The 25221-nt window shown below is 39.4% G+C and overlaps 1 protein-coding gene across 1 annotated transcript in view; it reads left to right on the top strand.

The window, feature by feature from the left end:
* The window catches only part of relch (RAB11 binding and LisH domain, coiled-coil and HEAT repeat containing), a 37262-nt gene that overhangs the window by 4422 nt on the left and 7619 nt on the right, over positions 1 to 25221 (top strand). Inside the window, exons 2-25 of the mRNA XM_085362989.1 lie at positions 955 to 1044; positions 3681 to 3752; positions 3890 to 3945; positions 4070 to 4183; positions 4414 to 4608; positions 4811 to 4905; positions 5398 to 5527; positions 5723 to 5880; positions 9252 to 9327; positions 9417 to 9512; positions 10328 to 10351; positions 15966 to 16078; positions 16167 to 16257; positions 16990 to 17061; positions 17929 to 18069; positions 18225 to 18389; positions 18479 to 18626; positions 18833 to 18989; positions 19462 to 19585; positions 19954 to 20002; positions 20511 to 20590; positions 21108 to 21214; positions 21367 to 21466; positions 22901 to 22983. Coding sequence (XP_085219115.1) covers positions 955 to 1044; positions 3681 to 3752; positions 3890 to 3945; positions 4070 to 4183; positions 4414 to 4608; positions 4811 to 4905; positions 5398 to 5527; positions 5723 to 5880; positions 9252 to 9327; positions 9417 to 9512; positions 10328 to 10351; positions 15966 to 16078; positions 16167 to 16257; positions 16990 to 17061; positions 17929 to 18069; positions 18225 to 18389; positions 18479 to 18626; positions 18833 to 18989; positions 19462 to 19585; positions 19954 to 20002; positions 20511 to 20590; positions 21108 to 21214; positions 21367 to 21466; positions 22901 to 22983 — 2536 coding nt within the window. The remainder of the gene's footprint in view (positions 1 to 954; positions 1045 to 3680; positions 3753 to 3889; positions 3946 to 4069; positions 4184 to 4413; positions 4609 to 4810; positions 4906 to 5397; positions 5528 to 5722; positions 5881 to 9251; positions 9328 to 9416; positions 9513 to 10327; positions 10352 to 15965; positions 16079 to 16166; positions 16258 to 16989; positions 17062 to 17928; positions 18070 to 18224; positions 18390 to 18478; positions 18627 to 18832; positions 18990 to 19461; positions 19586 to 19953; positions 20003 to 20510; positions 20591 to 21107; positions 21215 to 21366; positions 21467 to 22900; positions 22984 to 25221) is intronic.

Here is a 25221-nt window from a genome sequence, read left to right as displayed (position 1 = left end):
CACCTGCAAACTCTATTACTCACTGTTTTGCCAGATGGATTGCAGCTACTAACAACAAATGTCCTCACACATCATCAGGAAGTAAACATGTTTGGAAGCTTTCTATGCAGGAAAATTAGTTTGCCTGACATCAGCTTGGCAGAACAATGACACTTGTGTAGACAGACATTGGAGAAACACTGTCACTATATCATAAAGTTGCATGGTCGTGAATTTGAACATGACATAAAATATTGTATACGCTTATATAGACAAACCTTATATGTAACAGAAAAAGAAATATTAGTGAAATACATTACTTGTCTACAAAGGGAAATACATGCTGGTTTTTTTTTCCTTTGATATCTAAGTTTTCCTCAGTCTTTTTTTTTTTTTTAAACTCTAGAGGATTTTAACAATCCAAAGTAGTAATATGATCAAAGTTTATAATACAAGTTATAACTTAATGAGTGGAAATTATTTGCTAATTCAGTTAAATTACTCACACAGCTTTTTTTTTTTTTTTTTTTTTTTTTTTTTTTTTTTTGGTCTTTCAGGCCAACAAGGTCACATATGATTTGACATTGTACTGTATCTTGATATCAGAGAACAAACAGGCCAATCTCACACTTGCGTTGCTGTGGAAAGAAAGCCAACACCATTGACTTAGCTATCAGAGCAGCCTAGCCCAGTGAAATATGAGCAAAGAGTGTGCTTATTTATCACCTTTATGTTCCTTCTCTTAGCACCTGCCTACCCTTGTGTATAGTTGGTGGAATTAATAGTTTGGAAGTGGGTTTTACCACACTGAAGCTGATCCTATTATTTCATAGAGAAGAATCTATAGAGCACCATGTAGGCTGCACAGTTAAATTTTTCAACTGTGAGCTCTTGGGGAGTGCAATCATTTAGCTGTATGGTTATGCAGGTGTATACTTGTCTCACTTCTGTCTCTGTGTCTGTGTTTTTGTTCAGATCGAGCAGGCAGCATCAGCACCTTAGACTCTCTGGACTTTGCTCGTTACTCAGATGACGGTAACCGAGAGACAGACGAACGGGTGGCAGGTAAGATGAACCATACGGTCAGGGCTCAAAACAAGAGGCCTAGCTTACACTGGGGATAAAAGATCGGGAGAGTAGACAATGACTGAATGGGAGCGCCGTGGAATATGGCAAAATGAAATCTAAAAGCTGCTTTAATAACAACGATGACCAGTAATAAATAAACTCTGCTTAATAACACAAATGTGTTTCTGTCAGTCCTGCTTTATTAGGGATAAATTAGTCACATTTTTCTCTTTTTAAGTTCATTGAGGTCTTTGTGCCTCCTCTCACGAACCGTCACACAGCAAAACCAGTCTGTGGTATTTTTGGTACCAAACATGTATCAGCATTATTTAAAAAGCGCACTCTCCCCCGCCCTCCCCTCTCAATGGCTCATTCGTGACACACAGTCTGATAGTTTTAGCTAAACACATTAACAGCTCCTCCTGACGCCAATGATGTGTCATCACACCATTGGGTTTAAGAACAGGTGTTCATTTACTGGCATATTGCCTTTTTTCAGGTGTTGTGTGGTGAGCATTTTTATGCCGTGGACTAAAGGAAAAAATAAATGAGTAAGCCTTTGATATTTATGTAGAATGCCGAACGCAAAATGGGATCAGGCAGGGACTATGTGTATTAACCAAATCCCCTTCTGGTTTTAATTTTGTAGTTTCACAATCCTCAAGATGAAGACATTAATGTTTAGCCATGAGAAGTCTGCTAGATTATAAGGGTTAAAGCTAGTAACAGTTTTCTGCAGCCATCCACACATTTTAAAAGTAAGTGTGTGTAAGTGTGTGTCCCAAAACTGTGCCTAAACTGTTAAAGTGGTGGATTATGTTGTGTATTTTTGTTTGTTTTTTTTGTTTTTTTACATTAAATTTGTTTTCCCTTCCACTGTACATGAATATTAAGGGTGAGAAATAGATTGTAGAGCATGATGGGATGGGGGATGGCATATAGATTGTCCTATGAATATAAATGTCATTTAATTTAAATGTGTATGTTGCATTCTGATGGTAAAGTCTTGGGTAACGCCAGTTAATGCACCAATAATGTAAATGCGGGAAACGCTTGCTTCTGGTTTGGGGCTTTTATCAGTTGAGAAAAACGATGACATGAAGTAAGGGCCCAGTTAAAACCATGCAGCAGAGATGTTGGTTCCACCTCACACCTCCAAATTATGCATCATTTTTAAAAATGACTATTCACACACTGCCCTTTCTACCAAATTGCCATGTTTCCCTTCCTCTCTCTTTACTTTTGAAACATCCCCACTCTCATTCCGCTCAACTTGTTCTTCTTGTAAGAGCCCTGCCCCCAGCTGTCTGACTCTGGGTTTTCTGGCTTTCTCCGTTGACGTTGATCAAACCCCAGTAAAATACTGGACAAGTCACTCCATCCAGTCTAGCTTTTTGCTTTTATTTATTTATTTTTCCTTCTCTTCCCGTTATTCAGTTCTTGGTTTTCCATTTTGTTGCGTTTGCATCCTGTGCACTTGATCTGCTAGGAAGGTCTGAATGGTAACTCGGTTTCCTCTGGCAGAAATTTACAATTTTTTAATGCTCAGAAATTGGCTTTGACCTTTATATGGAAATTCAGACTGTTTCCTGAAAATGTTTTTCGGCTTTTTGTTGTTTTTTTTTTTGTTTTTTTTAAGCTCTTCTTTATAGCGTGAAACCTGGTTTCACGCTATAAAGAAGTGTGAAACCAACAGCAGCCTTAAACCTTAAGTGACACATGTTGGGGAAACAAGAGACGGACCAAATTGCAGATTTTTCAGTGCACAGCTATGCAACATAGTTTTCCTGCTCCATTGCTTATTACTTTTTGCGTGTGTTTTTAATCTAACATGTCTTAAGACCTTGTGTGTTCTTTAAAGAAGAAATCAGTATGAATCTAGCATTTACCATTTTTACTTACAGATTAAAAATAAACATTTTTATAAATAATACCTTCTGCTCCTTCTGATAGTATATAAGATGCCAGAAACAGCTTCCTCGAGTTTCTATGATTGGCTTGATCGTGTTATGTTTTTTGTTTTTTTTTTTATTTGTTTTGCAAAGTCAAAGTCAAGAAAGACGAGTCTAAATCGGTAACCTAGCAAAGAATGCCAAACTCACGTTTTGTCTGTTAGCTGAAATAGCTTTATGTTGTGGTGTTCATAGTGTGATGGTCTTATCTCTTAAGAACAAAACATTTGAGCATTGGCTGTCCCTTGAGTGGCTTGAATTAAAATGTGTAAATTACTTATTACTTATAAAAACCTGTGTCAGACAGCTCCTAGTTTATCAAGGATACATTTTAGTAGCCTGAATGGATTTATTTGCCTCTCAGCTACAATGTAGGTAAATTTGGACTTCCATTTGTTAAGTATTAATGAGAGGAAAACAAGGGCAGGAAATTCTATCATTGAGCTGCGTCTCAATGCAGAAAACACACCTGTCCAAGAAACATCTTGCCAGCTTTACCATAGTCCTCTGCTGCATGCGTTCCTTAGACCCATGATTTGCATGCATCCTTTTTTGTTTTGTTTTTATGACTTTTTAATCTTTTGTGTCATTGTTTGGTTTTTCATACCCATCTGTTTTATTTGTTTGTTCCCTGTCTTTGGTTGGATGCACTTCCTGTGTGTGTTGTCACTTCCTGTCCAGTGCTGGAGTTTGAGCTACGGAAAGCAAAGGAGACCATTCAGGCTCTGCGCGCCAACTTGACTCAGGCAGCAGGTGTGGCGCACTTTTAACTTCTTCTCCACCTGAACCCTTTTTGTTACAGCTTTCTCTCTTTTTTGTCAGAGAATTCCTTTTGGTGAGTGATGCTCAGCATCCTTTCAAATTTATCTCATATATTCTCAATTTCTCAGAGAGCGAAGTGCCCTCTCAGGAGAGAAAAAACTACAAGTCAAGCCCTGAAATTCAGGTGGGGGATTTACAAGCTTTCTAATTTTTCCTTTGTGGTGAAATGAGTGAAGAATGAACGAATGTGTCCCTTTAAACCTTTGTGAGAACATTGCCGTGATCGACCTTGTTCTTCTCTGCCTCAGGAGCCTATCCGCCCACTGGAGAAAAGAGCCTTAAACTTCCTTGTGAATGAGTATTTATTGAAAAATGAATACAAACTCTCATCCATCACCTTCTCTGATGAAAATGATGATCAGGTAAAGGATGGTAAATGCCTAACTGGAGTTAGTCTTTTATTTTTAAAATTAGGTCTGTCTCCTTTTCAACAAAAAAAAAAACAAAAAACATCCTAATTCATAAGAAAGTACTGAAGGTAGTATGAATAATTTAAACTTGTACTTGCACATAATTGTGTAATGCAAAGGAAGAGCCCATGCCTGACACAAATGACAATTACTAAACTGTTTTGCTTTATGTTTCTTCCCAGGACTTTGAGTTGTGGGATGATGTTGGCCTCAACATCCCCAAACCCCCCGACCTGTTGCAGCTCTACAGAAGCTGTGGCACCCCCCTCCCTTCTCCTCGGGACACAGCTGATGTGTCAGTTGGAGTGGATTTTGTCGATCTTCCTGGAAACTGCATTGCCCAAGATCCACTAAAGAAGCCTGACCTTTCACAACAGGTGTGTGTACGCTGAGTTGAACCTGTTTTATTGCTTTGTATTCCTTCTAGTACCAGAGAGATTCATTGAGAAAAGGCTGTGAAACTAAACGCAAAGTGATTTTTCTCTTTCAGGTAAATCTGAAGAAGTTGTGACTTCAGAGCTCCGGCTCTTGAGCTGAGTTTGTAATTTGTCTGCATTATGTTTTTTTTCTTCTCTTTAGCAGCAGACAGAAGTCGTGCAAGAGTTGGAGTACCAGATAAGCCTCCTCAATAATGAGAAGCAGAACCTAGCAGAGCAGATAAAGAAACTGCAATGGTGTGTGCTTGAGTGCATGTCTGTGCTCGTATACTATTCTTTTTGAAAAACTCTGAAGTCTTTGATCCTGACAAGGTTTCCAACATTCATAGCTCTTTCACTGCATGTCATTTCAGCAAGAACATTTACCCCTTCTACTGCTGAGCAAAGAGTCAGCAGAAGTATTCATTAAAAAAAAAAGTCTCAGAAGTTTTCAGTTTCTATAACCGTGACCAAAACTGGCCATGGTGTAAAACCAGATTGGAAATTTCTCCCAAGCACCACAGCTGCATGAAATTACAGAGGAAACTTTGGTCTGATGAAAAAGTGGAACTTAATTTTCTTGTCATGTGAAGTCTTTAATTGACACCATCAGGATTCTGACCAATTTTACTGAACAGTTCAAGCATGACTTTGATGGTAGGGGTGAAACAGTCGATTGTCTCGTTCACTTGCTGCTTGATTAAGTATGTAGTATTTTTTGACTTATGTTATGTTACCTCTGCCCCACAGTGAGATTCAAACACTGAAGAGGACAGTTTCCTCCCCGCCTCCAACCACTTTGGACCTGGGCTCTCAGAATACACCTAACACTTCTTCCTCTTCTGCTACCACTGCTTGCTCCGCTGACCCTCTTTCTGTGGTATGTGGTCATTTTGAATATGTAAAGCACAGGCTTATTTAAATGTCTACCAGTCACACAGTTTTCTATAGTAAATTTTTAAAAAAAGCAAGAAGAAAGGAAAATCATTCAGTCTGTATGACGGTTTCTCTGTAGTTTGTTACAAGCCCAAATATTTGACCCTATAATGCTAACATCTTGTAGTCTTATCCTCAGCCTCCCATGGATAATGGCAAGTATCTGGACATCCGAGGGGTTTCAGAGCCTGACAATAACGCAGACAACCTCTCTACTCAGAACACATCACAATTCCACCCACAGACTCACAGCAAGCTGAAGAATAAGCCACCTGTCCAGTTTGATCAGCCAAACAGGTGAGTGAAAATTCAGGCATGAAAAAAAAACTTGCAAAACAAAGACCCAACTTTCCTAACATTTCCTGTATCAAGGAATGCAAATATGATGCTCAAATGTAAACAAAAAATATAGGGCTTTTTTTAATACCCGTGTGACATATGTAAATCCACTAACTGCCTGAGTCTAAAACCTGTGGACATCCCTTGAGATGTCCTGCCAGGCCTTTAGTGCAGCCAAATTCAGTTGCTGATTGTGTATCTTTGTGCTTTCAGTTTTATCTTCAGTAACAGCAGCTTTGCAACATTTGTCTGAATATGACAGGGTATAGCCCTGTACAGTTCACAGTTCATCGTGTTACTGTTATCAACAGTCACATCAATAATTGAAACTACAGGGTGGGCCATTTATATGGATGCACCGTAATAACATGGGAATGGTTGGTGATATTAAAGTCCTGTTTGTGGCACATTAGTATATGTGAGGGGGCAAACTCCTCAAGATGGGTGGTGACCAAGGTGGCCAATTAGAAGTCGGCCATCTTGGATACAACTTTTGTCTTTTCAATAGGAAGAGGGCCATGTGACACATCAAACTTATTGGTAATGTCACAAGAAAAACAATGGTGTGCTTGGTTTCAACGTAACTTTATTCTTTCATGAGTTATTTATAAGTTTCTGACCACTTATAAAATGTGTTCAGTGTGCTGCCCATTGTGTTGGATTGTCAATGCAACCCTCGTCTCCCACTCTTCACACACTGATAGCAACACCGCAGGAGAAATGCCAGCACAGGCATCCGGTATCCGTAGTTTCAGGTGCTGCACATCTCGTATCTTCACACCATAGACAATTGCCTTCAAATGACCCCAAAGGTAAAAGTCTAAGGGGGTCAGATCGGGAGACCTTAAGGGGGCCATTCAACTGGCCCACGACGACCAATCCACTTTCCAGGAAACTGTTCATCTAGGAATGCTCGGACCTGGCACCCATAATGTGGTGGTGCACCATCTTGCTGGAAAAACTCAGGGAACGTGCCAGCTTCAGTGCATAAAGAGGGAAACAGATCATCATGTAGCAATTTCAAATATCCAGTGGTCTTGAGGTTTCCATTGATGAAGAATGGACCCACTATCGTTGTACCCCATATACCACACCAAACCATCACTTTTGTTGTTCCAACAGTCTTGGAGGGATCCATCCAATGTGGGTTAGTGTCAGACCAATAGCGGTGGTTTTGTTGGTTAACTTCACCATTCACATAAAAGTTTGCCTCATCACTGAACAAAATCTTCTGTGTGAACTGAGGGTCCTGTTCCAATTTTTGTTTTGCCCATTCTGCAAATTCTGTGCGCCGATCTGGGTCATCCTCGTTAAGATGCTGCAGTAGCTGGAGTTTGTAAGGGAGCCATTTGTGAGTAGCTAATATCCGCCGAAGGGATGTTCGACTAATGCCACTCTCCAGTGACATGTGGCGAGTGCTACACTGTGGGCTCTGGCTGAATGAAGCTAGGACAGCCACTGATGTTTCTTCATTAGTGACAGTTTTCTTGCGTCCACATTTTGGCAAATCCAACACTGAACCAGTTTCACGAAACTTAGCAAGCAGTTTGCTAACTGTAGCATGGGAGATGGGTGGTCTCGTAGGGTGTCTTGCATTAAAATCTGCTGCAATGACCCGGTTACTGCGTTCACCAGATATCAACACAATTTCGATCCGCTCCTCACATGTTAACCTCTTTGACATGTCAATGGCTGTGAACAAAGAGAAACTTGTAAATAACTCATGAAAGAATAAAGTTACGTTGAAACCAAGCACACCATTGTTTTTCTTGTGACATTACCAATAAGTTTGATGTGTCACATGGCCCTCTTCATATTGAAAAAAACAAAAGTTGTATCCAAGATGGCCGACTTCTAAATGGCCACCATGGTCACCACCGATCTTGAGGAGTTTTCCCCCTCACATATACTAATGTGCCACAAACAGGACTTTAATATCACCAACCATTCCCATGTTATTACGGTGCATCCATTTAAATGTCCCACCCTGTAGAGAGCTGGTCCAACTGGCAGCCATATGTGTTCACGCTGCCTCCGCCATGTTAGACAGATAATGTGGTATGCTTCAGACTGTGAGGTCTCAAAACTTTTCTCACCATTTTGATACAAGATAAACCTGGTTTCATTTGTTCAGATAGGTGCATGCTCTTTTAGTCTGGCAAAGTCCAATATAGCCATCTGTTCTTCAGAGTGTGCCTTCCTCTAAGCCCTGCATTTGCCTTCATAAAAGGCGTGTCTTGATTGTAGACTTTGACAGTGATAGAACTACTTAAGACAGTGTTATTGACTCAGATTGTTAATTTGGCCACTCCTAAAGTTTTTGCCGTTTGCCTGAGAGGTATGTTTTAGTTTTTCAGCCTAAGGATGGCCTCTTTCATTTACATTGACATCTCTTTGGACGTCATTGGAAAGTTCCAGTGAAGTTCCAGCTATCAAATTAGACGCTCAATACTTGGAATCAACTCCAGATATTTTGTCTGCTTAAATTTTAATGGAATAACAAATGAAGAGGCCTCACTGGGCATGAACTGCTCATCAGTCAATTGTCCAGTGACCTGGCGCTTTTGAAAATGGGGGGACTAAACTTAAAAGTGGCTGTAAATTCTAAGCAGTTAATGTAATATCTGTTAAAAGCTAAAGCTGAATAAAAGCTAAAAATTCTGCACTTTTACGGTTAGATTTTTTTGTTTATTTATTTAATTTAAAATGTAAAATTCTCTGTGGGGGTTTGAAGGCCAAAAAGAAAAAAATATATAGTTGTAAAAATTATTAGAACCAACCGTGTCTACTACAGCCACGTTGGCCATTTTTGTGTAGTCACTAAATGTAGCCACTAGATGGAGGTAGTTATTCGTCTTTGTCTAAAACCAGGTATTAGGTTGTGTGGCTGCCCTCTTGAGTAAGAAAGTGTATTGTGCTTTAAACTAGTCATCACTGAAACTGAGCTTTCATTCATTTAATGTTTTTTTTTTTTTTTCTTATTTGTGTCCCACCTATGATGTATTATTTTTAATGATATTTTTTGATGTTTCATTATTTTTATCATTTAAATATGTGTTCCCTTAAAAAAACAAAATCTGATTTATGTGGTGCTAAAAGAAAAAAGTGAGTGGTGCGTTACTGTTAGTCAGCCACCTGCTATTCTTAGTACTGTGGTAATGTCACGTTACATGGGAGAGTGGCAGCACTAACCTCAGTGGCAGGGTAATCTATTCCAGTCCTCAATCATTCAACGGTCAGGACATTCTCCAGAGCACTTGTGGTGTACAGATTAAGTGTTGCAGACTGTAGTGACTGTTTTTGGTCTTTTGTTTTTTGTGGTGTCTCAGGAAGTTATCTCCGGCCTTCCAGCAAGCCTTGTTGTCCTTCTGCAGAATGTGCTCCGACAGCCGCCTAGGAGCAGAGGTCAGGAGCACACATTTCATATACAGATTAAAAAAAAGAAAAGAAGTAAATTTAGGAAAAACGGAATATAATGTCCCTCCTGTTCCCAGGTGTCTCGTATAGCAGACAGCGAGGAGAGTGTGATGCTAATGCTGGGTCGCTGTCTCCCTCACATCGTCCCTAATGTCCTTCTTGCTAAACGAGAGGTAAACCTGCTTGTGCTGGTCATCCTGCCCTCTTCTTCTCCTCCCTGTTTCCCCATTCATTGTCACCATCACAGGCTTCTTGTTTTAATAACCAATAGATACACACAGAGCAGCAAGGATGAGAATAGGTTAAAAAAAGTAGTTGGTCATTCACAACTACTAAAGTTTCCTCTAAACTGTGTATTTATAATGTAGAGGGGAAACGACTCTAAACAGCTTAATGTGGTTATTGTCAGTAGTTTTGGTAGTAATGGTGCCAATTTGACAACTTTGCAAACATATTATTCCATTGGTGATTCATCCACTTCACCATCTGCTGTTATGTGAAATATTGCTGCTATATTACTGAAATATTACTGCTTTAAAGGAACATTACCCCCCTTTTTTTCTCCCTTTTGTGCCTAAACTGTTCTCACAATATGAATATGAACTGTAGAGTTACACATTGTGCAAAGGCTGTTTTCTTGGCAATAGTGGGATTTGTGTGATTTCTGTTTTTTGAGATAATTAAATCAATGTCTCAAACTTGATGATGCACAAAGCGCCTTTGTCCTTGTGTTGCCTTTTTGTCGTTCCCCAAGCAATACGAATATAGAGTTGGAGACATTTTTACCTGCCAGATCCTGCTGACTTGTGTCTTATCTATTGATATGTCGGGTCACCTTCTTTTGTCATGGCATTTGTTTTTCAGAAGTCCTCATCATTTTTCCTCTGCATTTTTTCCTCTCATATTTGCTGTCCTTTTGCCTTCACGGTTTTTTTCTTCTCTTTTCGTCTCACTCATTCTCTCACTCTCATGCATGCCTCTCTTCTAGAGAATGGTTGCGCATCTTTGCCAGGTGAGTCTTTCACGCACTCATTTGCATGATTCTCACATGTAGATCAGAAAAGTGTAACTAATGCCAATTCCTTCTGCTGCAAAACCGCTGTCACTAAATATATTTTCACACATGCGCTGCAGCCCTGAACTTTTTCTTACCTGAGAGAAATGCATGAGATAACAAATGTCCAACTCAGTTGGATCGGACAATAGCTTCACTTAAGCACAGGTGAAGTGGAATTATTTCCTGTGAGAACAGACAACAGTGGGAAAATATCCTGGCATAACGCTCTTGAAGTTGTTTGAAATCCAACTATAAGCTCTGATTTTCCATATTTATTATTTTTTGCAAATACAGTCTGCAATCCTGTAACGGTGACACTGAAAAATAGTGTGTACCCAAAAAGTAAGTTGCGTTGCAGTTTTGGGGCCAAATTTATTAACAGAACATTCCAGAGCAAATCACACTCCTTGGGGGTTGCTATCTACTCGTTAAGAGGTATAATGGCAGTTTTGTAACTGTGAGGTGTGGCTGTTGTTTGGCTAATGTGGCTGTCATTCTCACTAGGAGTGTTCTTTATTTGAAATGCCAGGGGGAGGTTTTTGTCAGAATGAGTGTGTAATTAACACAGGTGAACGGTTTAGAGCTGAGCACAGTGCCATAGCTATGAGCTATAGCTGTTCACTGTGTCCTCGCCCTATATAGAGCAGACCTTAAATGATTTGCGCAGTTTCATTTTTATTCATGTTTCTAAACAGAGATTTGGTCATGAAAAAACTAAGAGCGCCTGCTCGTCTTTTTCTCAGCAGTGTGCACATCACACAGAGCAATGTAACATTACGAACACTGCTGTGAAAAAGTATTTGCCGCCCTACCCGAGTCCTCATTTTTTTTGCATATTTGCATCAGTTACATGCAAATTTGGGGGAAAAAAAGGTTAAAATATCAATACTACAGTCTAAATATCAGGAGAGCAAATCAATTTGCTTTCAGATGTGTGGCTGGTTTGATCATTAAACAAATTTCAATATTAATCAAAGATAACCCAAGTAAATACAAAATGCAGCTTCGTCATTTGTGTGACAAATATGCAAAAATATAAGAAATTAATAAGGGGGCAAATACTTTTTCACTCCACTTTAATTTGGTTTCTTTTATGGTTTTGTTTGATTTTAAATGTGTCCAGTACCGATTCTGTTACATATCATATTAAAATGTCTCGCTGTCAAAATTAAATTTATGTGACTAAGACACATCTGCAGTGTACTAAATTAATGTCTGTCTTTGTGCAAAAGAACAATGACTCCATTTACACACAGCTGGAGTAACTTCAGTAACATGCAAATCTCTCAACGTCTGATCTTATATAACGTTTAGTGTTCTATATGTCCTGCAGGACCCATACATTTTATGTTTATATAGCAGTCTTGATTAAAGAAGCCCTTCTCTGGATAAATAGGGATAAATAATAGTGTTATTTATCCTGAGAATTGCTGCCTGAACCTCTTAGACCCCACAAAGTCTCAATCAGTATGAGTTGAATTCCCCTTCAGCTGCCTGAGTCTGAATTACCATACTGTTTCTGAAGAGAAAGTGTTTATACTGTAATTTCTCTATTTTTTTTATTTTTTATTTTTTTTCCATTTAGCAGAAAGTAGCAGAACGATCACTCGCTTATCTGATCTGCTTGTTTTGTTTTGGGTTTTTTTGTTTTTTTTTCTTATTTGTTTGTTTGGTTGTTTTGTTTTTTCCATTAAATTGGGTTGGTCTCTTATAGAAATGAGCTGCCTACATCTGTTTGTACATTAGTGTGTTGTTAGTAGATCAGCTGCTGTTTCAGCTCCTTACAGCACATTCTTGCAGTTGCAACCTCACACTGATTTGCCCTGTTTAGTAAATCAGGCCCTTAGTCTTAATATGCCATGCTGTACGATATGTCTCTTCAATTCGCTCACCTTTGATTTATTAAGCTCATCAGACATGGGCCCAATCAGTCTAATCTCTTTAAGTGTCTAAATGCCAAAGATTTTGAAACTGTTTTGATAAATATCAGTTTAGCAACTGTTTGATAAATGGGGTTATGCTCTATTTTTAAATCTGAAAACCTGGAGAAAAAAGGTTTTAAAATCCCAAATCTTGATGATTAGGTGACTTAACGAAATGCAGCCAGCTTTCTTCCTGCAACTGATTGGTTTTAAGTGCTTTTGTTTCCACAAACAAAAGTGTTTTTTTGTTTTGTTTTTTGTTTTTTACTGAGAAGAGTAGGAAAGGAGATTTGAAAAAACAATAAAACAAAAAATGTTGCATTAGCAAGAAATTACTCTTTAAAAGCTGACACCTGCACAGGTGTTCTATGTGTGTCCATGCGTAACATAAGTGCAGCGCATGAAATTTTATACAAGGAACTGAAACTTGATCGGAAACCAAATGGATATACTGAAAGAGGTAAATCTAGTTGGAGTAGTCTTTGGTCAGGCTGCTTTGCATATCACCATGGTTATGAGGTTTTAATCAACCCCCAGGCAGTTATGGAGAACTTAATCTCTTTTAAAAATCAAGAAAAACAAACTGAAGGGAGAAAAGGCTGGCAGGAAAAAAAAAAAAAAAGTAAATGCAGCAGCGCATTAAGACTTCTTGAATAGTTGGACTTTGTACAATATCCGTTAGATTCACAGACCATGACTGTGTGTGTGTGTGTGTGTGTGTGTGTGTGTGTGTGTGTGTGTGTACACATACTCACACCCACACAGATAAAGCTGCCCGTGCTTCCGTATTGCAGGCTTGACCCTTCTAACCAGCACGACCCTGGAGACACGCCTTTACTTGTTTGAATGTGAAACCCTCTTAAGGACAAAAGGTGTTTGACTTAAAACGATAGTATGACACACTGAAACACTGCCTGCCACCTGGCTGTATTAGCAGATGCTGTAAATCATCAAACCCTGTGTTTTTCTTAAATTTAAAGGATTGCATTGCAACACTTTTTTTTCTCTTTTTTTTCTTTTTTTTCTTTTGGTCAAAAACATTATTTTGTAGTAATTTGCTACAGTACTATTTTTATATAGACTTTCCAGGCATCATTAAGGCAAAGATGGTATCTAAAAACTGCAATTATAGACTTCCTGTTTTTAGTGGGTAGATTATCTGTAATCTTTAACGGACCTAGACATGACACAGAAGGTTGATAGTTTTACTGGAACTGTTTCTTTGACAGACAATTTCTGGTAATGTACTATTGAATGCATGTGTTTGAATTCAAAACAGACCTGTGTCAGGAATTCTGTGTTGGAATATTTCATACCTAAGACATTATGCCTAAACTCCACTTTTGGCTGATGTAATTTTCAGTAGTTGTGCATCAACCAAAGTGCTGGAATTTCTTTTTTTTTTTTTAATTTATTTATTTTTATTTTGGCCTGATGTTGGTGTTTGATGATTGCTCAGGGAGCTACTAAAATGATTAGACTTCACATTGTGATGTGCATGCATACCACGTTCAGGTGCCAAAGAAAAGGTCAGGGCAATTTAAAAAGCCATCTATACCAAGTGATCAGATAATCCAGTTTGTAGATGCTGACAACATTAAAAACTAGTGGAAAGAGCAATAAGTTACTTTAAATTCTTCTGATGCCTAAACCTAACCACAAAGCGAGGAAAAAACAAAACTAACAAGTCCAGTCATCTTAAAGTATTGAGACAGCCTTAACATTTAAACCACGTGCATAATATGTGTAGTTTGTGCGGTAAGGGTATCCTGTGATGTCTGGCACCAACACGTTGGCACTGGGTCTTCAGTTTCTGTGAATTAGGTGGGGCCTTTTTGGATTGGAATTATTTCAACGCGCTGTTCTTCAAACAACTTCTGTGAGGTTTAGAGGCTGGGTCGATGCTTTGATTTGGCCTTGTAGTCCTGGAGGCATTCCTGAGCAGTTTATGCAGTTTGGCACACAACTTTATCCTGCTGCCATCAGGAAATGCCTGGAGAAAGAAGTGCAGTGTTGTTCACGTGTTCACGTCACCTGTTAGTGGTTTAAATGAGTGTGCATCTTCTGGAAACTATGGATGAGTTGGTGTGTAGTATTAAGAGAGATATGTTCATTACTGTTTTTGTTGGAGATAAGACACATTACAGGTATACCCAATAATGAGCATCTGGGTCAAGAAACTACATAAGGCAGTCTGTCATTGAGAGCTGCTGAGATGTTGCATGCAACATCTCAGATGAAAGTTGTAAGCCATCATGTGAGTGGTAAAGCAGACATTGGTCTTTCCATAGCCTCATAGTTAAAATAACCGAAAAGACTGAAAGGAATAGTCACATGGAAGGGAGTTGTTGCTTTCCTTTACTGAATGCAGGCTCTTCTACATTGGTCCTTAAATTAAAAGGAGTAGTTGCCCTGAATCTGGCCCCTGGTCCATGGTCCCTGGCGTCATTCTGTCCACTCTACCTGCCCACAGTGTTTACACAGGACTGGTCAGTTATGAAGGAGATTTCACATCATAGGAGTCCACACTGAAATAGAACAGGGTCAGCGTGGTTTCTGGCTTTTTAGATGTGTGCTGTTTATGAATTCCTCTATTTGCTTTATCAGCCCAGTGCTGTTGACTCTCCAAAATGTGTCCTGTGAAAATGTGTAGCCTTGTAATAGACTGCAGGAGAAGATTATTCAATGTGACTGTTAAAGTTGGCTGAATTTGTTTAATTTGTCATTTTAAGCTGTTTTGTTTTTTTTCTTCTTCTAATGCTGAAATTGACTTCAACTATATTGGACTAGTCATGTAACCACTTAAAATGACCCTTTTGATAGTCAAATGTTATATTTTTGCTTTTCTAAAATATAGCCAACATGGCAGTGACTTCAGAGGGTTGGTCCAGCATTGAACGAGTGACTCATCACAGTCTATCTTTACCCAAGTTTCTCTGTTAGGTCCTTTTGTCCATCCAGCATTGGGGTTTAGCTTGTTCTTCCAGTACTTGGCAGGAAAACATCATATCTTCCTGGAAAAAAAACAGACTTTGAAAAAAAATATATTTTTAACTTTGTGTGCACTCTCTAATTTCGGTGTGTGTGGCGGGAATGCAGGGCTGACCACAGTTTGGCCATGGAGGCCCTGTATCAAGGGCAGCTGAGTGCTCTCCCCTCTGGCTGGAAGGCCCATGAACTTTGTCTGAACTCTGAAGTAGGAATCATTTATATGAGGAGAACTAGTGCATTAGGTTTGTGTTTATCTGTCTATATGCCGCCGTGTGCATGCACTACTAAGCTTCTACAGTATGTGGCCATAACTTTCTGTGCCTCAAAGTCCAAAGAAGAGTAGATATGAAACCAGCAAGGGATTTACCGTAAGCATGTTTGCAGGAGTGTTGAAAATCTGCTGTTGGTTTTTAAGAGTGACCCCCTGTGTATTTTTCTCCTTGTGACTTTCCCATTTTCTGTCTTCATAATAAGCCCCCTCTTCCCGGTTGCTGTTCCTGCTACTCCATAGAATTACGGGCCTGCTTGAGTGCTACAAACCATCCTTTCCATCCCTGTGTGTTGTAACCATAACCACACACTTTTTTAAAAATGTATTTGCAGAGTAATCTAAACTGATCCTAGCCTTTTCTGTCTCTGTGTCTTCTTTAATTCAGGAGTTGATTCCACTCATCTTATGTACTGCCTGCCTTCACCCAGAGCCTAAAGAGAGAGACCAGCTTCTCCACATCCTCTTTAACCTAATCAAGCGACCGGATGATGAGCAGAGGTGCTAACACTTTGTGTCAACAGCCTGTGGTTAAAAAAACTCTGCCTGCCTCCAGTATTTTCTCAAATGTGTGTTTTTGTCTCCAAAGACAAATGATTTTGACGGGCTGCGTTGCGTTTGCGAGGCATGTGGGGCCCACACGTGTCGAGGCTGAGCTACTCCCTCAGTGCTGGGAACAGGTAGAGTACATGCCTACAGGGGTTATTAAATATACTCCTACTGAATTTCACAGCTTTGAGATCATATTACTGATTTATAAATGGTCTCTAATCTGTTTTCTTTTTAAACATCTGAAGTTTATTTGAAATTCATGAATAATGCTAAAGTGATCAGGTGTGTAAATATTTAGATTTAATTAGCATACAGTCTGTTTGCTTGGCATTGTGATGTGAACCTTTCTGTAGCACTTGAATTTATAAGACACGTCTCTGTTTTTGTTTTTTAATTTCAGTTCAAAGATGGGAAGTATACGTATGAATGATTTGCGTTTTCTCTGTATTTTTGTTTTGCTTTTTGTTGTTTTCCCACTTTTTCTCTCATAAAAACACTCAAAGGTTAGAAATGCAAACATGTCAGATCTTTCTGATTTGGGAATCTGTTAGCAATACCTCCATAGGCGTCCTTGAGTTAAATGGGTTAGCGGTTTGGTCTTCGTTGCCACCTGTGTCACCACATGCAACACATGTGTGATAAACAAAATCTGCTCCCATGACAACGGCCGCTGCCACCAGTTTGGAGTCTGAGAATCTGCGCAGAAAGACAAATAGTGGTTTCCACAGGGTCAGGATGTTGCTGATACTCGAGTTGTTTCCATTCCATGGTGGCTGCACTCCCGTCTGCCTCTCCTTTTCTTTCAATTTCTATTGCTCTTTCTTTAAACACTTCAATTCCTCTAAACTTGTCTTCTCCAGATTAACCACAAATATCCAGAGAGGAGATTGTTGGTGGCAGAGTCCTGTGGAGCCTTAGCACCTTACCTGCCTGTAAGAACACATTATGAATGCAACATATTCAAGTTACAGTATATGATGAATATGGGCCTAAAGTGCAGACTAAGCTTTCATTTGTGAAGCATTAATCTATTGCAATAACTGTTGAGAAATGTTTATACTTTATAGACAATCCCCTATTTTCAAGGGCTTAAGTGTAATTGGACACTCCTTATTATTTCTTCATCAATTGAGTGGGCTGTGAGTTAATTCCAGGTGTGGCATTTTCATTTGGAAGGGGTTGCGAGGAAAGTAAACTATCAGAAGGGCTCATAATCCAAATGCAACCCACACCACGGTATAGCTTCCTGCTTCCAGTGGAAGTGGTTTTACCAATTAAATCTGAAGAGCACGGGGATTCACGGTGTGCTCGGACTGAGCCAGGTGCAGCTACGTTGATTGGATGGTGCTTTAAAGAGAAGAAGTATAAGAAGAAGAATGATCCAGGACAAATTTTAAAAGCAACGTGGGAGTTCTTGAAAGCAAAAATGGCAAATCAGTTGCCTAATGTCAACCCGATCATAAATCTTTTTCCAATTTCAAACAAGAACAACTGAAAACAGCTGTTTTAAAGACCTGGCAAAGCATCACAATAGAGGAAACCCATTGTTTAGTGATGTTCATCAGTTCCAGACATCAGGCAGTCGTTGCCTACAAAAGATTCTTCTAAATATAGACTGTATAAAAAAAAATGAGTGAAATTTCTTGAGAGTTAATAAATATCTTTGCTCACCCACAATTCGGAAATAATCCATTTAAGCCCATACTCATCATGTACTAAATGTAGAATTATAAAATATGACCTGAATGAATTCTCAGTCGGTCTTTTTTTTTTTTTGCTGTCACTGTTTGTCTCTGTAGAAGGAGATTCGCAGCTCCCTGGTGCTGTCCATGTTGCAACAGATGCTTGCTGAGGATAAGGCGGACATGGTCAGGGAGGCTGTGGTCAAGAGCCTGGGTATAATTATGGGTTACATAGATGACCCAGATAAGTATTCCCAGGTGTGTATCTTTGTAGATGAACATGTATGAGAGTGATTTGTTTTAATGATGTCCACAACTGCTATTCTGCATTGTATGTATTACGCCAGGATTTTACAACTGCTTTTGTGGGTGAGACTGAGTGTTGCTCTATTGTTTGTCTGTTTTCATTCCAGGGTTTTGAGCTGATGCTGCTGTCTCTTGGAGACCCATCAGAGCGGGTGGTCAATGCGGTCCACCAGGTCTTCATCCCTGCCTTTGCTGCCTGGACCACAGAGCTGGGCACCCTGCACACTTCACTCATTCCTTCTCTACTGGCACGTATAGAGAAACTACATACAGTAAGTGTCTTTCATTTCAGTCTTGGCATAGTGCATATATAAAATTGCACTGTCTCACTTTCCATAATATGTGCTGCTTCTTTCTCTAGCAAGGAGAACATGGTCTAGATGAACACAAGCTACATGTTTTCCTGTCAGCCCTTCAGTCTCTTATCCCTCCTCTGTTCGCTGTGGTGCTGCAGAATGCACCCTTCACCAGCAGAGTCAAACTCCATGGTGACATACCTGCAATTGAAGGTAGGATGTTTACAAACACACACAGGTCAATTGTAAAAGAAATGCAGAAACCTAAGCAGAAGTAGAGGTTTGTATTTTAGTGTGACTAAAATGCAACTTTCAAACATTTTTCATTCACATATAGTCTACTGGTGCTAGTGTGGCCTTTAAGCCTTTGACATTTATTATTCAGTTTCTGCCTTGGTCCTCTATCTTTGGATTTGCAGTGACTCGATTTCCCCGGCCAGCTTCTCCCCTCCAAGATGTGGCAACCATCATCGGCAGCAGGGAGATGCTGAGTGCCCTGCTGCAACTCTATGACCACCAGCTGGAGCATGAAGGAACCACTGGATGGGAGAGCCTGCTATGGGTGGTCAACCAGCTGTAAGAAACGCACGCACACACATACACTCAAACCCATGAAGCTTGGTTTTGATCACTTCAGTGACTTAAAATAACTCATCGTAACCTAAACCAAGGCTTACTATAACCTTAAGCTATCGTGGTAAAATGCAGTGACTAATGTTATGAGGATGTGGTTGTTATCCTCAGAGGGAAGAGGGACCTTATAATGGGAGGTTAAACACATTAAAGACATTCTAGATTTCCTCACAACACAAGTAACACAAGTGTAATCGGCACATGTCTACTAACATCGGTCGGCAAGGTCTGTCATCTCGGTTGTGGGCAAAAGACCTGCAACTGACAAATAAAGGCTATCTCATCTCTCTCAACATACTTTAAAAAAAAAAAAAAAAAAAAAAAGATGTATGAAAGAATGCCCATTGTCATTAACAACATGGACTCAGACTACTAATTTCTATTTTTTTTCCTTTCTTCTGTTTTTTTTAAACAGCCTACCGCAGCTCATAGAGATTGTGGGTCGCATAAATGTGACATCATCAACTTGTGTTCATGAATTTTCTCGCTTTTTCTGGAGATTCTGCCGCACCTTTGGCAAGATCTTCACCAACACTAAGGTAAACCTGTGATAACTGAGTAAACCATGACAGTTTAGTCTTAATAAGCATTCTTAAAGTTTCCTCCAGTTTAGCTCATTTCAACCCACCTTGTTTACCTGAACAGGCACACTTGTTTTTAGAATACTGAATGGTGTTTAGAGCTGAGGCCACTAAAAAAATCTATTCTGTCATGTCATATACATAGTGCAACTACAATAAATGTGTCAGTTTACTGTGTATACGTTCATTCTTAGTTTGATATTTAAAGATATCTTTAAAGTTCATATGGGATGTTTAAAAGTGTGTGTGTGTGTGTGTGTGTGTGTACAGTAAATGCCAATATTTATAAGTATTATGCTGGCATTTTATCATTGTGACTTTTGCAGGTTAAACCACAGTTCCAGGAGATTCTCCGACTGTCTGAAGAGAACGTTGGTAAGGGCAGCTTTAGCCTAGACGCAGATGTGCAAGTGTAAGGTTTTCTCAGCTCTCTCAAGAAACTGTTGATAGGTGGAGTTCAGACGCTGACACTGTTGATGTAAACAAGCTATTTGGAGTCTGTTATGGGTGTTTCCATCTCCTTTTTTATAAATTCCAAACATGTTTATATAATTATAAAGAGGTGCTTGGTCTTATGTGGCTGCCAAGTGTTTTAGTTTTGGTATTGTGGCCACTGATGAAATGTGTTTTGTATGGAGACCCAGGCTGTGTTGAGGTCATCGGGACCTTTTCTGACATTTTTATAAAACCACAACAGTATAACATGCATGGTGAGGCCACAGTGTCACACATATACTCATGTTAACAAATGCGAAGCCAGTACATTGGGTTGAAAATGACCTCGTCATGTCATATTTGTTTGTGTCTCGGCTCATTTCTAATCTTCTTGATTAACTGAATTTATTGCGTTCATTGTTATGATCGGCTTTTGTTCTCCTGTCAGATGCTTCAGCAGGGAATGGTATTCTCACCAAAGCCACAGTTCCTATTTATGCCACTGGAGTGCTGACATGTTATAACCAGGTAAATTAACAGCTGCTCAGAAACTAACAATCGTGATCAGACTTTTTGATAGTTTGTAGATTTCTTCAAGATTTAGGTAATCTGAATGATGGAATAAATGTTATACTACCATTTTATTTAAAAAAATAGCTAAGTCTTTATCTTGGTTGGTTTGAGTTTTCCAGGGAGACAATTTTTTGATTAATTAGACAATTTGTGACAGAATCACTTTATTTTACAAATCTGGTCTATGCAATCTAAATATACACGTATTTGCAAGTTGGAACTGGATCCAGCAGCCACAATTTGCAAATACATGTGTTTGCAAGTTCAAATACATGTATAAAATTCACTCCTAATGCCTGAGGTTAGCTGTCTGTCTAAGTGCAGTGTTTTGCATCAACTTTTAACACAGTGTCAATGTTCAGAGCGGCCAGACTAAAAAGAGAATAAAATTAACCGCACTCTTATAAATTATATACAGGTGTTACAGTGAAATACATGAAATTGTCACAAGTATGCTGTCATCTCTCAAAAGGAGGAGGATCGCAAGCTGTTGGTGGGTTTCCTAGAAGATGTTATGACAACCCTGTCTCTGTCCCATGCACCTCTTGACAGCCTGAAAGCCTCCTTTGTAGAGCTGGGGTAAGCTGAAACGTGTGTGTGTGTGTGTGTGTGTGTGTGCACCCATTTATAAGAATGTGGCAGGTTCTTTTATACAGTTACTCGTTTGTTGTTTTAACTTGACAGTTTGAAAGTTAATGATTACTTAATCGGGTTGTTTTGTGTTTTTTCAGTGCCAACCCAGTGTACCATGAGCTGCTGCTAACTGTTCTGTGGTATGGGGTGGTCCACACGTCTGCTCTTGTCCGGTGTACGGCAGCACGGATGTTTGAGGTACAAACACACAAGCACAAAAGGTTTTTTTGGAAGGAAAAAAAAAAACTGTACCACAGTTGAAACATTGCACTAAAATGTATTTTAGTAAAATATAGACCAATGAAGCTGCACAATTATGGATAAAATCCTAATAATTTTTAATGCATTGTAGACATTTTTATTATGTAGTTATTGTTGTTGTATTGTGTTAAAGAATCTAAGTTGGTAGATAATGATTATCAATACATGTATAGTTTCACTGAGCTAAAAATGGTCAGTTGTGGAGTTATAAACAATATAGACTCAATATTCACATTTCCATATTTGCTATACTTGTGCTAGCTTTGCTTGCTGTTGCTGCTCTTGAACATTTGTTATTAAGCTGTTCTGCCCTTTAAATGTGAGTAAAGACTGTAGCATTTAGCTTATCAGTGCTCTGGTTCCAACCTTATGACTAGACCCTCAGACCTTTGACTGCACACTCATCCCAGTAGCGACAACATAAATATCTGCTACATGTCAGAAAAAACCTGAGGTCAGTACCCTGAAAGTACGGCATAGTTGAAGGAGCTGAAGGCCTGTTCCCTTTCAGTGTTGTTGGAAAGTATAATTTAATCAGAAATGTTCTTTTGTGAATTTTTTTTTTTTTTTATGTTTTCAGAATTTCAGATCCTGTGGAAACATAATACTGCTGTTATTTTGTAAAGGGAGACAATACCTTCTCTGTTTTCTTCAGCTGATTGGATCCATATTAAACCAGCCTCCCAAGGCAAAAGTCCTGGCCAAAGCCATAAGAGACATGAGATCTCGTTTGTCCACACTTTAGGTCAAATACTGGGATGAGACTCTAGGCATAGCATTGGAACCTGGCCTTTGTTGATCTGAACTGGGGGAGGAGGAGTGGTAGGCCGTATTCATTCCCCCCTGTTTTGTGAACGACTCGTTCTTTCCCAGAACACCTCACTGTCACCATTTCATAGTGTGTAGCTGTCCACCATTACCAAAACTGTGGATCAAAAAGTGGCCCTTTACCACAGATGCCAGATCAAATTACTCTCAGCTATTTTATAATCTGGCGTGTGTGGAAAGAGCCCGCTGTTTTATGCTCACTGTATTGTAACAATACTTGTGCAATTTTAGCTATGTTGGCTTTGCCATGTGTGCATACCTGAGATTGCATGTGTGTGCGTGCGTGTGTGAACGAGTGTGTGTACACACTTGCTTGAAACATACAGTGCTGTTCCGTGTCTTGCAGCTATTGTTCTTGTCATTGTATATCACTTTCTTCCTATCTTTTTGTGTTTTTCTTTTCCCTTCCTTCTTTATTTTGCTTTTCCCTTTTTTTTTTTTTTTTTTTTTCTTTCTCTATTTATTGCCGGTGTTGCTCACTCTTGTCCCAAATGCCCCGCCCACCTCTGTGACATCACGGCTGGCTCTGTCCAATCCGATCAGCTGCTGGTGAAGGGGGTGAATGAGACGCTGGTAGCTCAGAGAGTGGTGCCGGCTCTCATCACACTGTCTTCTGACCCTGAAATGTAAGTGAAACAACAACAGCAAACTGCGCCGCGTCTCTCTCCCCCTTCTCTTTGCTGCCTGAGAACTATCACATTTGGACCAGTCTTTACCTGCCAGGAGCAAATTCAGCAGAAAATAAGACAGTATGAACATTGAAATAACCTATTTGTCCAATACATTTTCATTCATTCTTCAAATATAACTCACTCATGTGCATTAGTTTAGAGCGGCTCCTGTTTAGGTTTAGGCTGTGCCATGGGGTAATTCTTCAGCATAACCACGGTGAACTCTTTTATGCATGTACACATCATCAGTCTGCATCACTAACTCATGCCAGCTCTCATTGCCTCATCAGTCTACAACTAATAAGTCCTTTGCCAGAAATGTGGTTGCATATTTCCCATGTGTCAACAGCACAATCCCTGCATGCCTGCGTGTAACCTGCCCCACCTCCTCCTCTTCCTCTCTATCCCACTCTGTGAGAGCAGGGCCCCTTCTGATTGACTCCAAATAGTGGTTGGCAATCCTTTTTTTTTTTTTTTTTTTTTCTTTCTTTCTCTTCCATTTTATATATTCTACCTTTACCTCTTTCTTTCACCTCGCTTTCTTCTTTATACATTTCCCTCCTTCCTGCTGTCTCTGTCCCCTCCCATGGCACCCCTCCCTCTCTCTCATCCTGCTGTGTGGTGGGTTTGCAGTTGATTCTCCGAGGCATGAGTGAAGCATTAGTAGATCGCCGGGCGGCTCCAGCCCTTATAACTCTGTGCAGTGGGCCTGAATTGTGAGTCAATCAACACAGAAAAATCTCTCTGTAAACACTGTCCTTTTGTGGGCTGCATCCTTGCAGTGGTGCGTTCGTATAAAAAGAAGAAGAAGAAGAAATTTCTTGAATCTGTCTTGCTGAGCTGGCATCAATATGATGCCAGAAGTCTAAGTCTTATTTCGCTAACACAGCAGTTTTTCTAACCACAACAAAATCCAGTGAACGAGGAAGTAAGAGCCTGAGTTCGCTGGCCTCTCTTTCTTACCTCCCGTTTTCAATAACCACTGATGTCAACCCAGTGACTCACACTGACTAACAACATCTGTGCTTGGATAAATAGTTAAGTCTCCACTCTCTAGTCCAACAGGAAAATGTTTATGCATATTCATTTTGGTGATCTTTAGATTAATTAGCAAACAAATTTGATTCAGCCCTGTGTCACGCTATAAGCTGGTAAACACATAGCACACTATAAACAACAGCCTGTCTTCTGAGCCATGTCGTGACAATAATTCAAAGGGGTTTTTTGGCATGGATCTATCAAACTCGACACTAATGAAATTTGTGGCATCACTGCTGGAATGCAGCCCCATTCATCTCACGTCTCTGTAATGAAATACATTTTTGGGTGCATATGCTTGTCCCCAAATTGTACTGTGAACACAAATTGATTTAACTTTTAATGCATGTTTTTTTTCCTTTTTCTTTGTTGCCTTAAAAAATTGGCTTCACGTGTTTTGCCGTATCTACAATTAGCAGTTTATAAATTTAAAATTAATGTTAAGAGAAATGATGAGAAACGTTCTTTTTTCCTCCAATGATCTCTCAGATGACCTCTGGCTTTTCTAGTCCTACTGACTGTGAAATGATTATTTAACATCACTCTAACGCCCCCTCCCCATTAACCTTGCTTACTTCCATTCATCGCAGTCATTAATTCAAGTGATTAATGTCAGATATTCTTATTATTGTTTTGTATTTTTACAGCAGATTTAAGATTTTCATTTGTAGTTGGATTTTCTTCAAGAAAGATATAAATATATATAACTGTACCTTATCTTATAGTCCACTGATTTCTAAATATAGATGTGGGGCAAATAATATTCACAAAGACTTAGCATTTTGGTGCTCTGTAAAGTCAGATGAGCTCCCAGATCTTGGCTAAATTGATCATTACTGCTCAGATGATCACCATTTCAGATGCTCAGTCCAAACACAAACTCTCTATATAGCAGCTCTGTCATTCAAGTACTCAAAGCACTGATGGGTCATGCACTTGACACTTTACTTGACACATGTAAATTTCACTGTTTATGGACATGTAATAACTTGAGCATAATGTAGAGCCTGATCTGGCACTACAGTAACCATCTCAGTCATCATTGTGGTTACCAGTGTGTCATTACACTGTAATCACTATATTTATGCAAAACCTAGAACATGTGTTAGCCACAGTAGTCCTAATTCTTTGACTTGTTGTGGGTTTTAGTATAAA

The sequence above is a fragment of the Diplotaxodon limnothrissa genome, linkage group LG9 (assembly GCF_057381915.1).
Source record: "Diplotaxodon limnothrissa isolate DT_005_m linkage group LG9, D_limnothrissa_male_GT1.1, whole genome shotgun sequence".
In the NCBI taxonomy this organism is placed as follows: Eukaryota; Metazoa; Chordata; class Actinopteri; order Cichliformes; family Cichlidae; genus Diplotaxodon; species Diplotaxodon limnothrissa.
The sequence above is the reverse complement of the archived record's forward strand: the minus strand, read 5'-3'. Positions and strand labels throughout refer to the sequence as shown.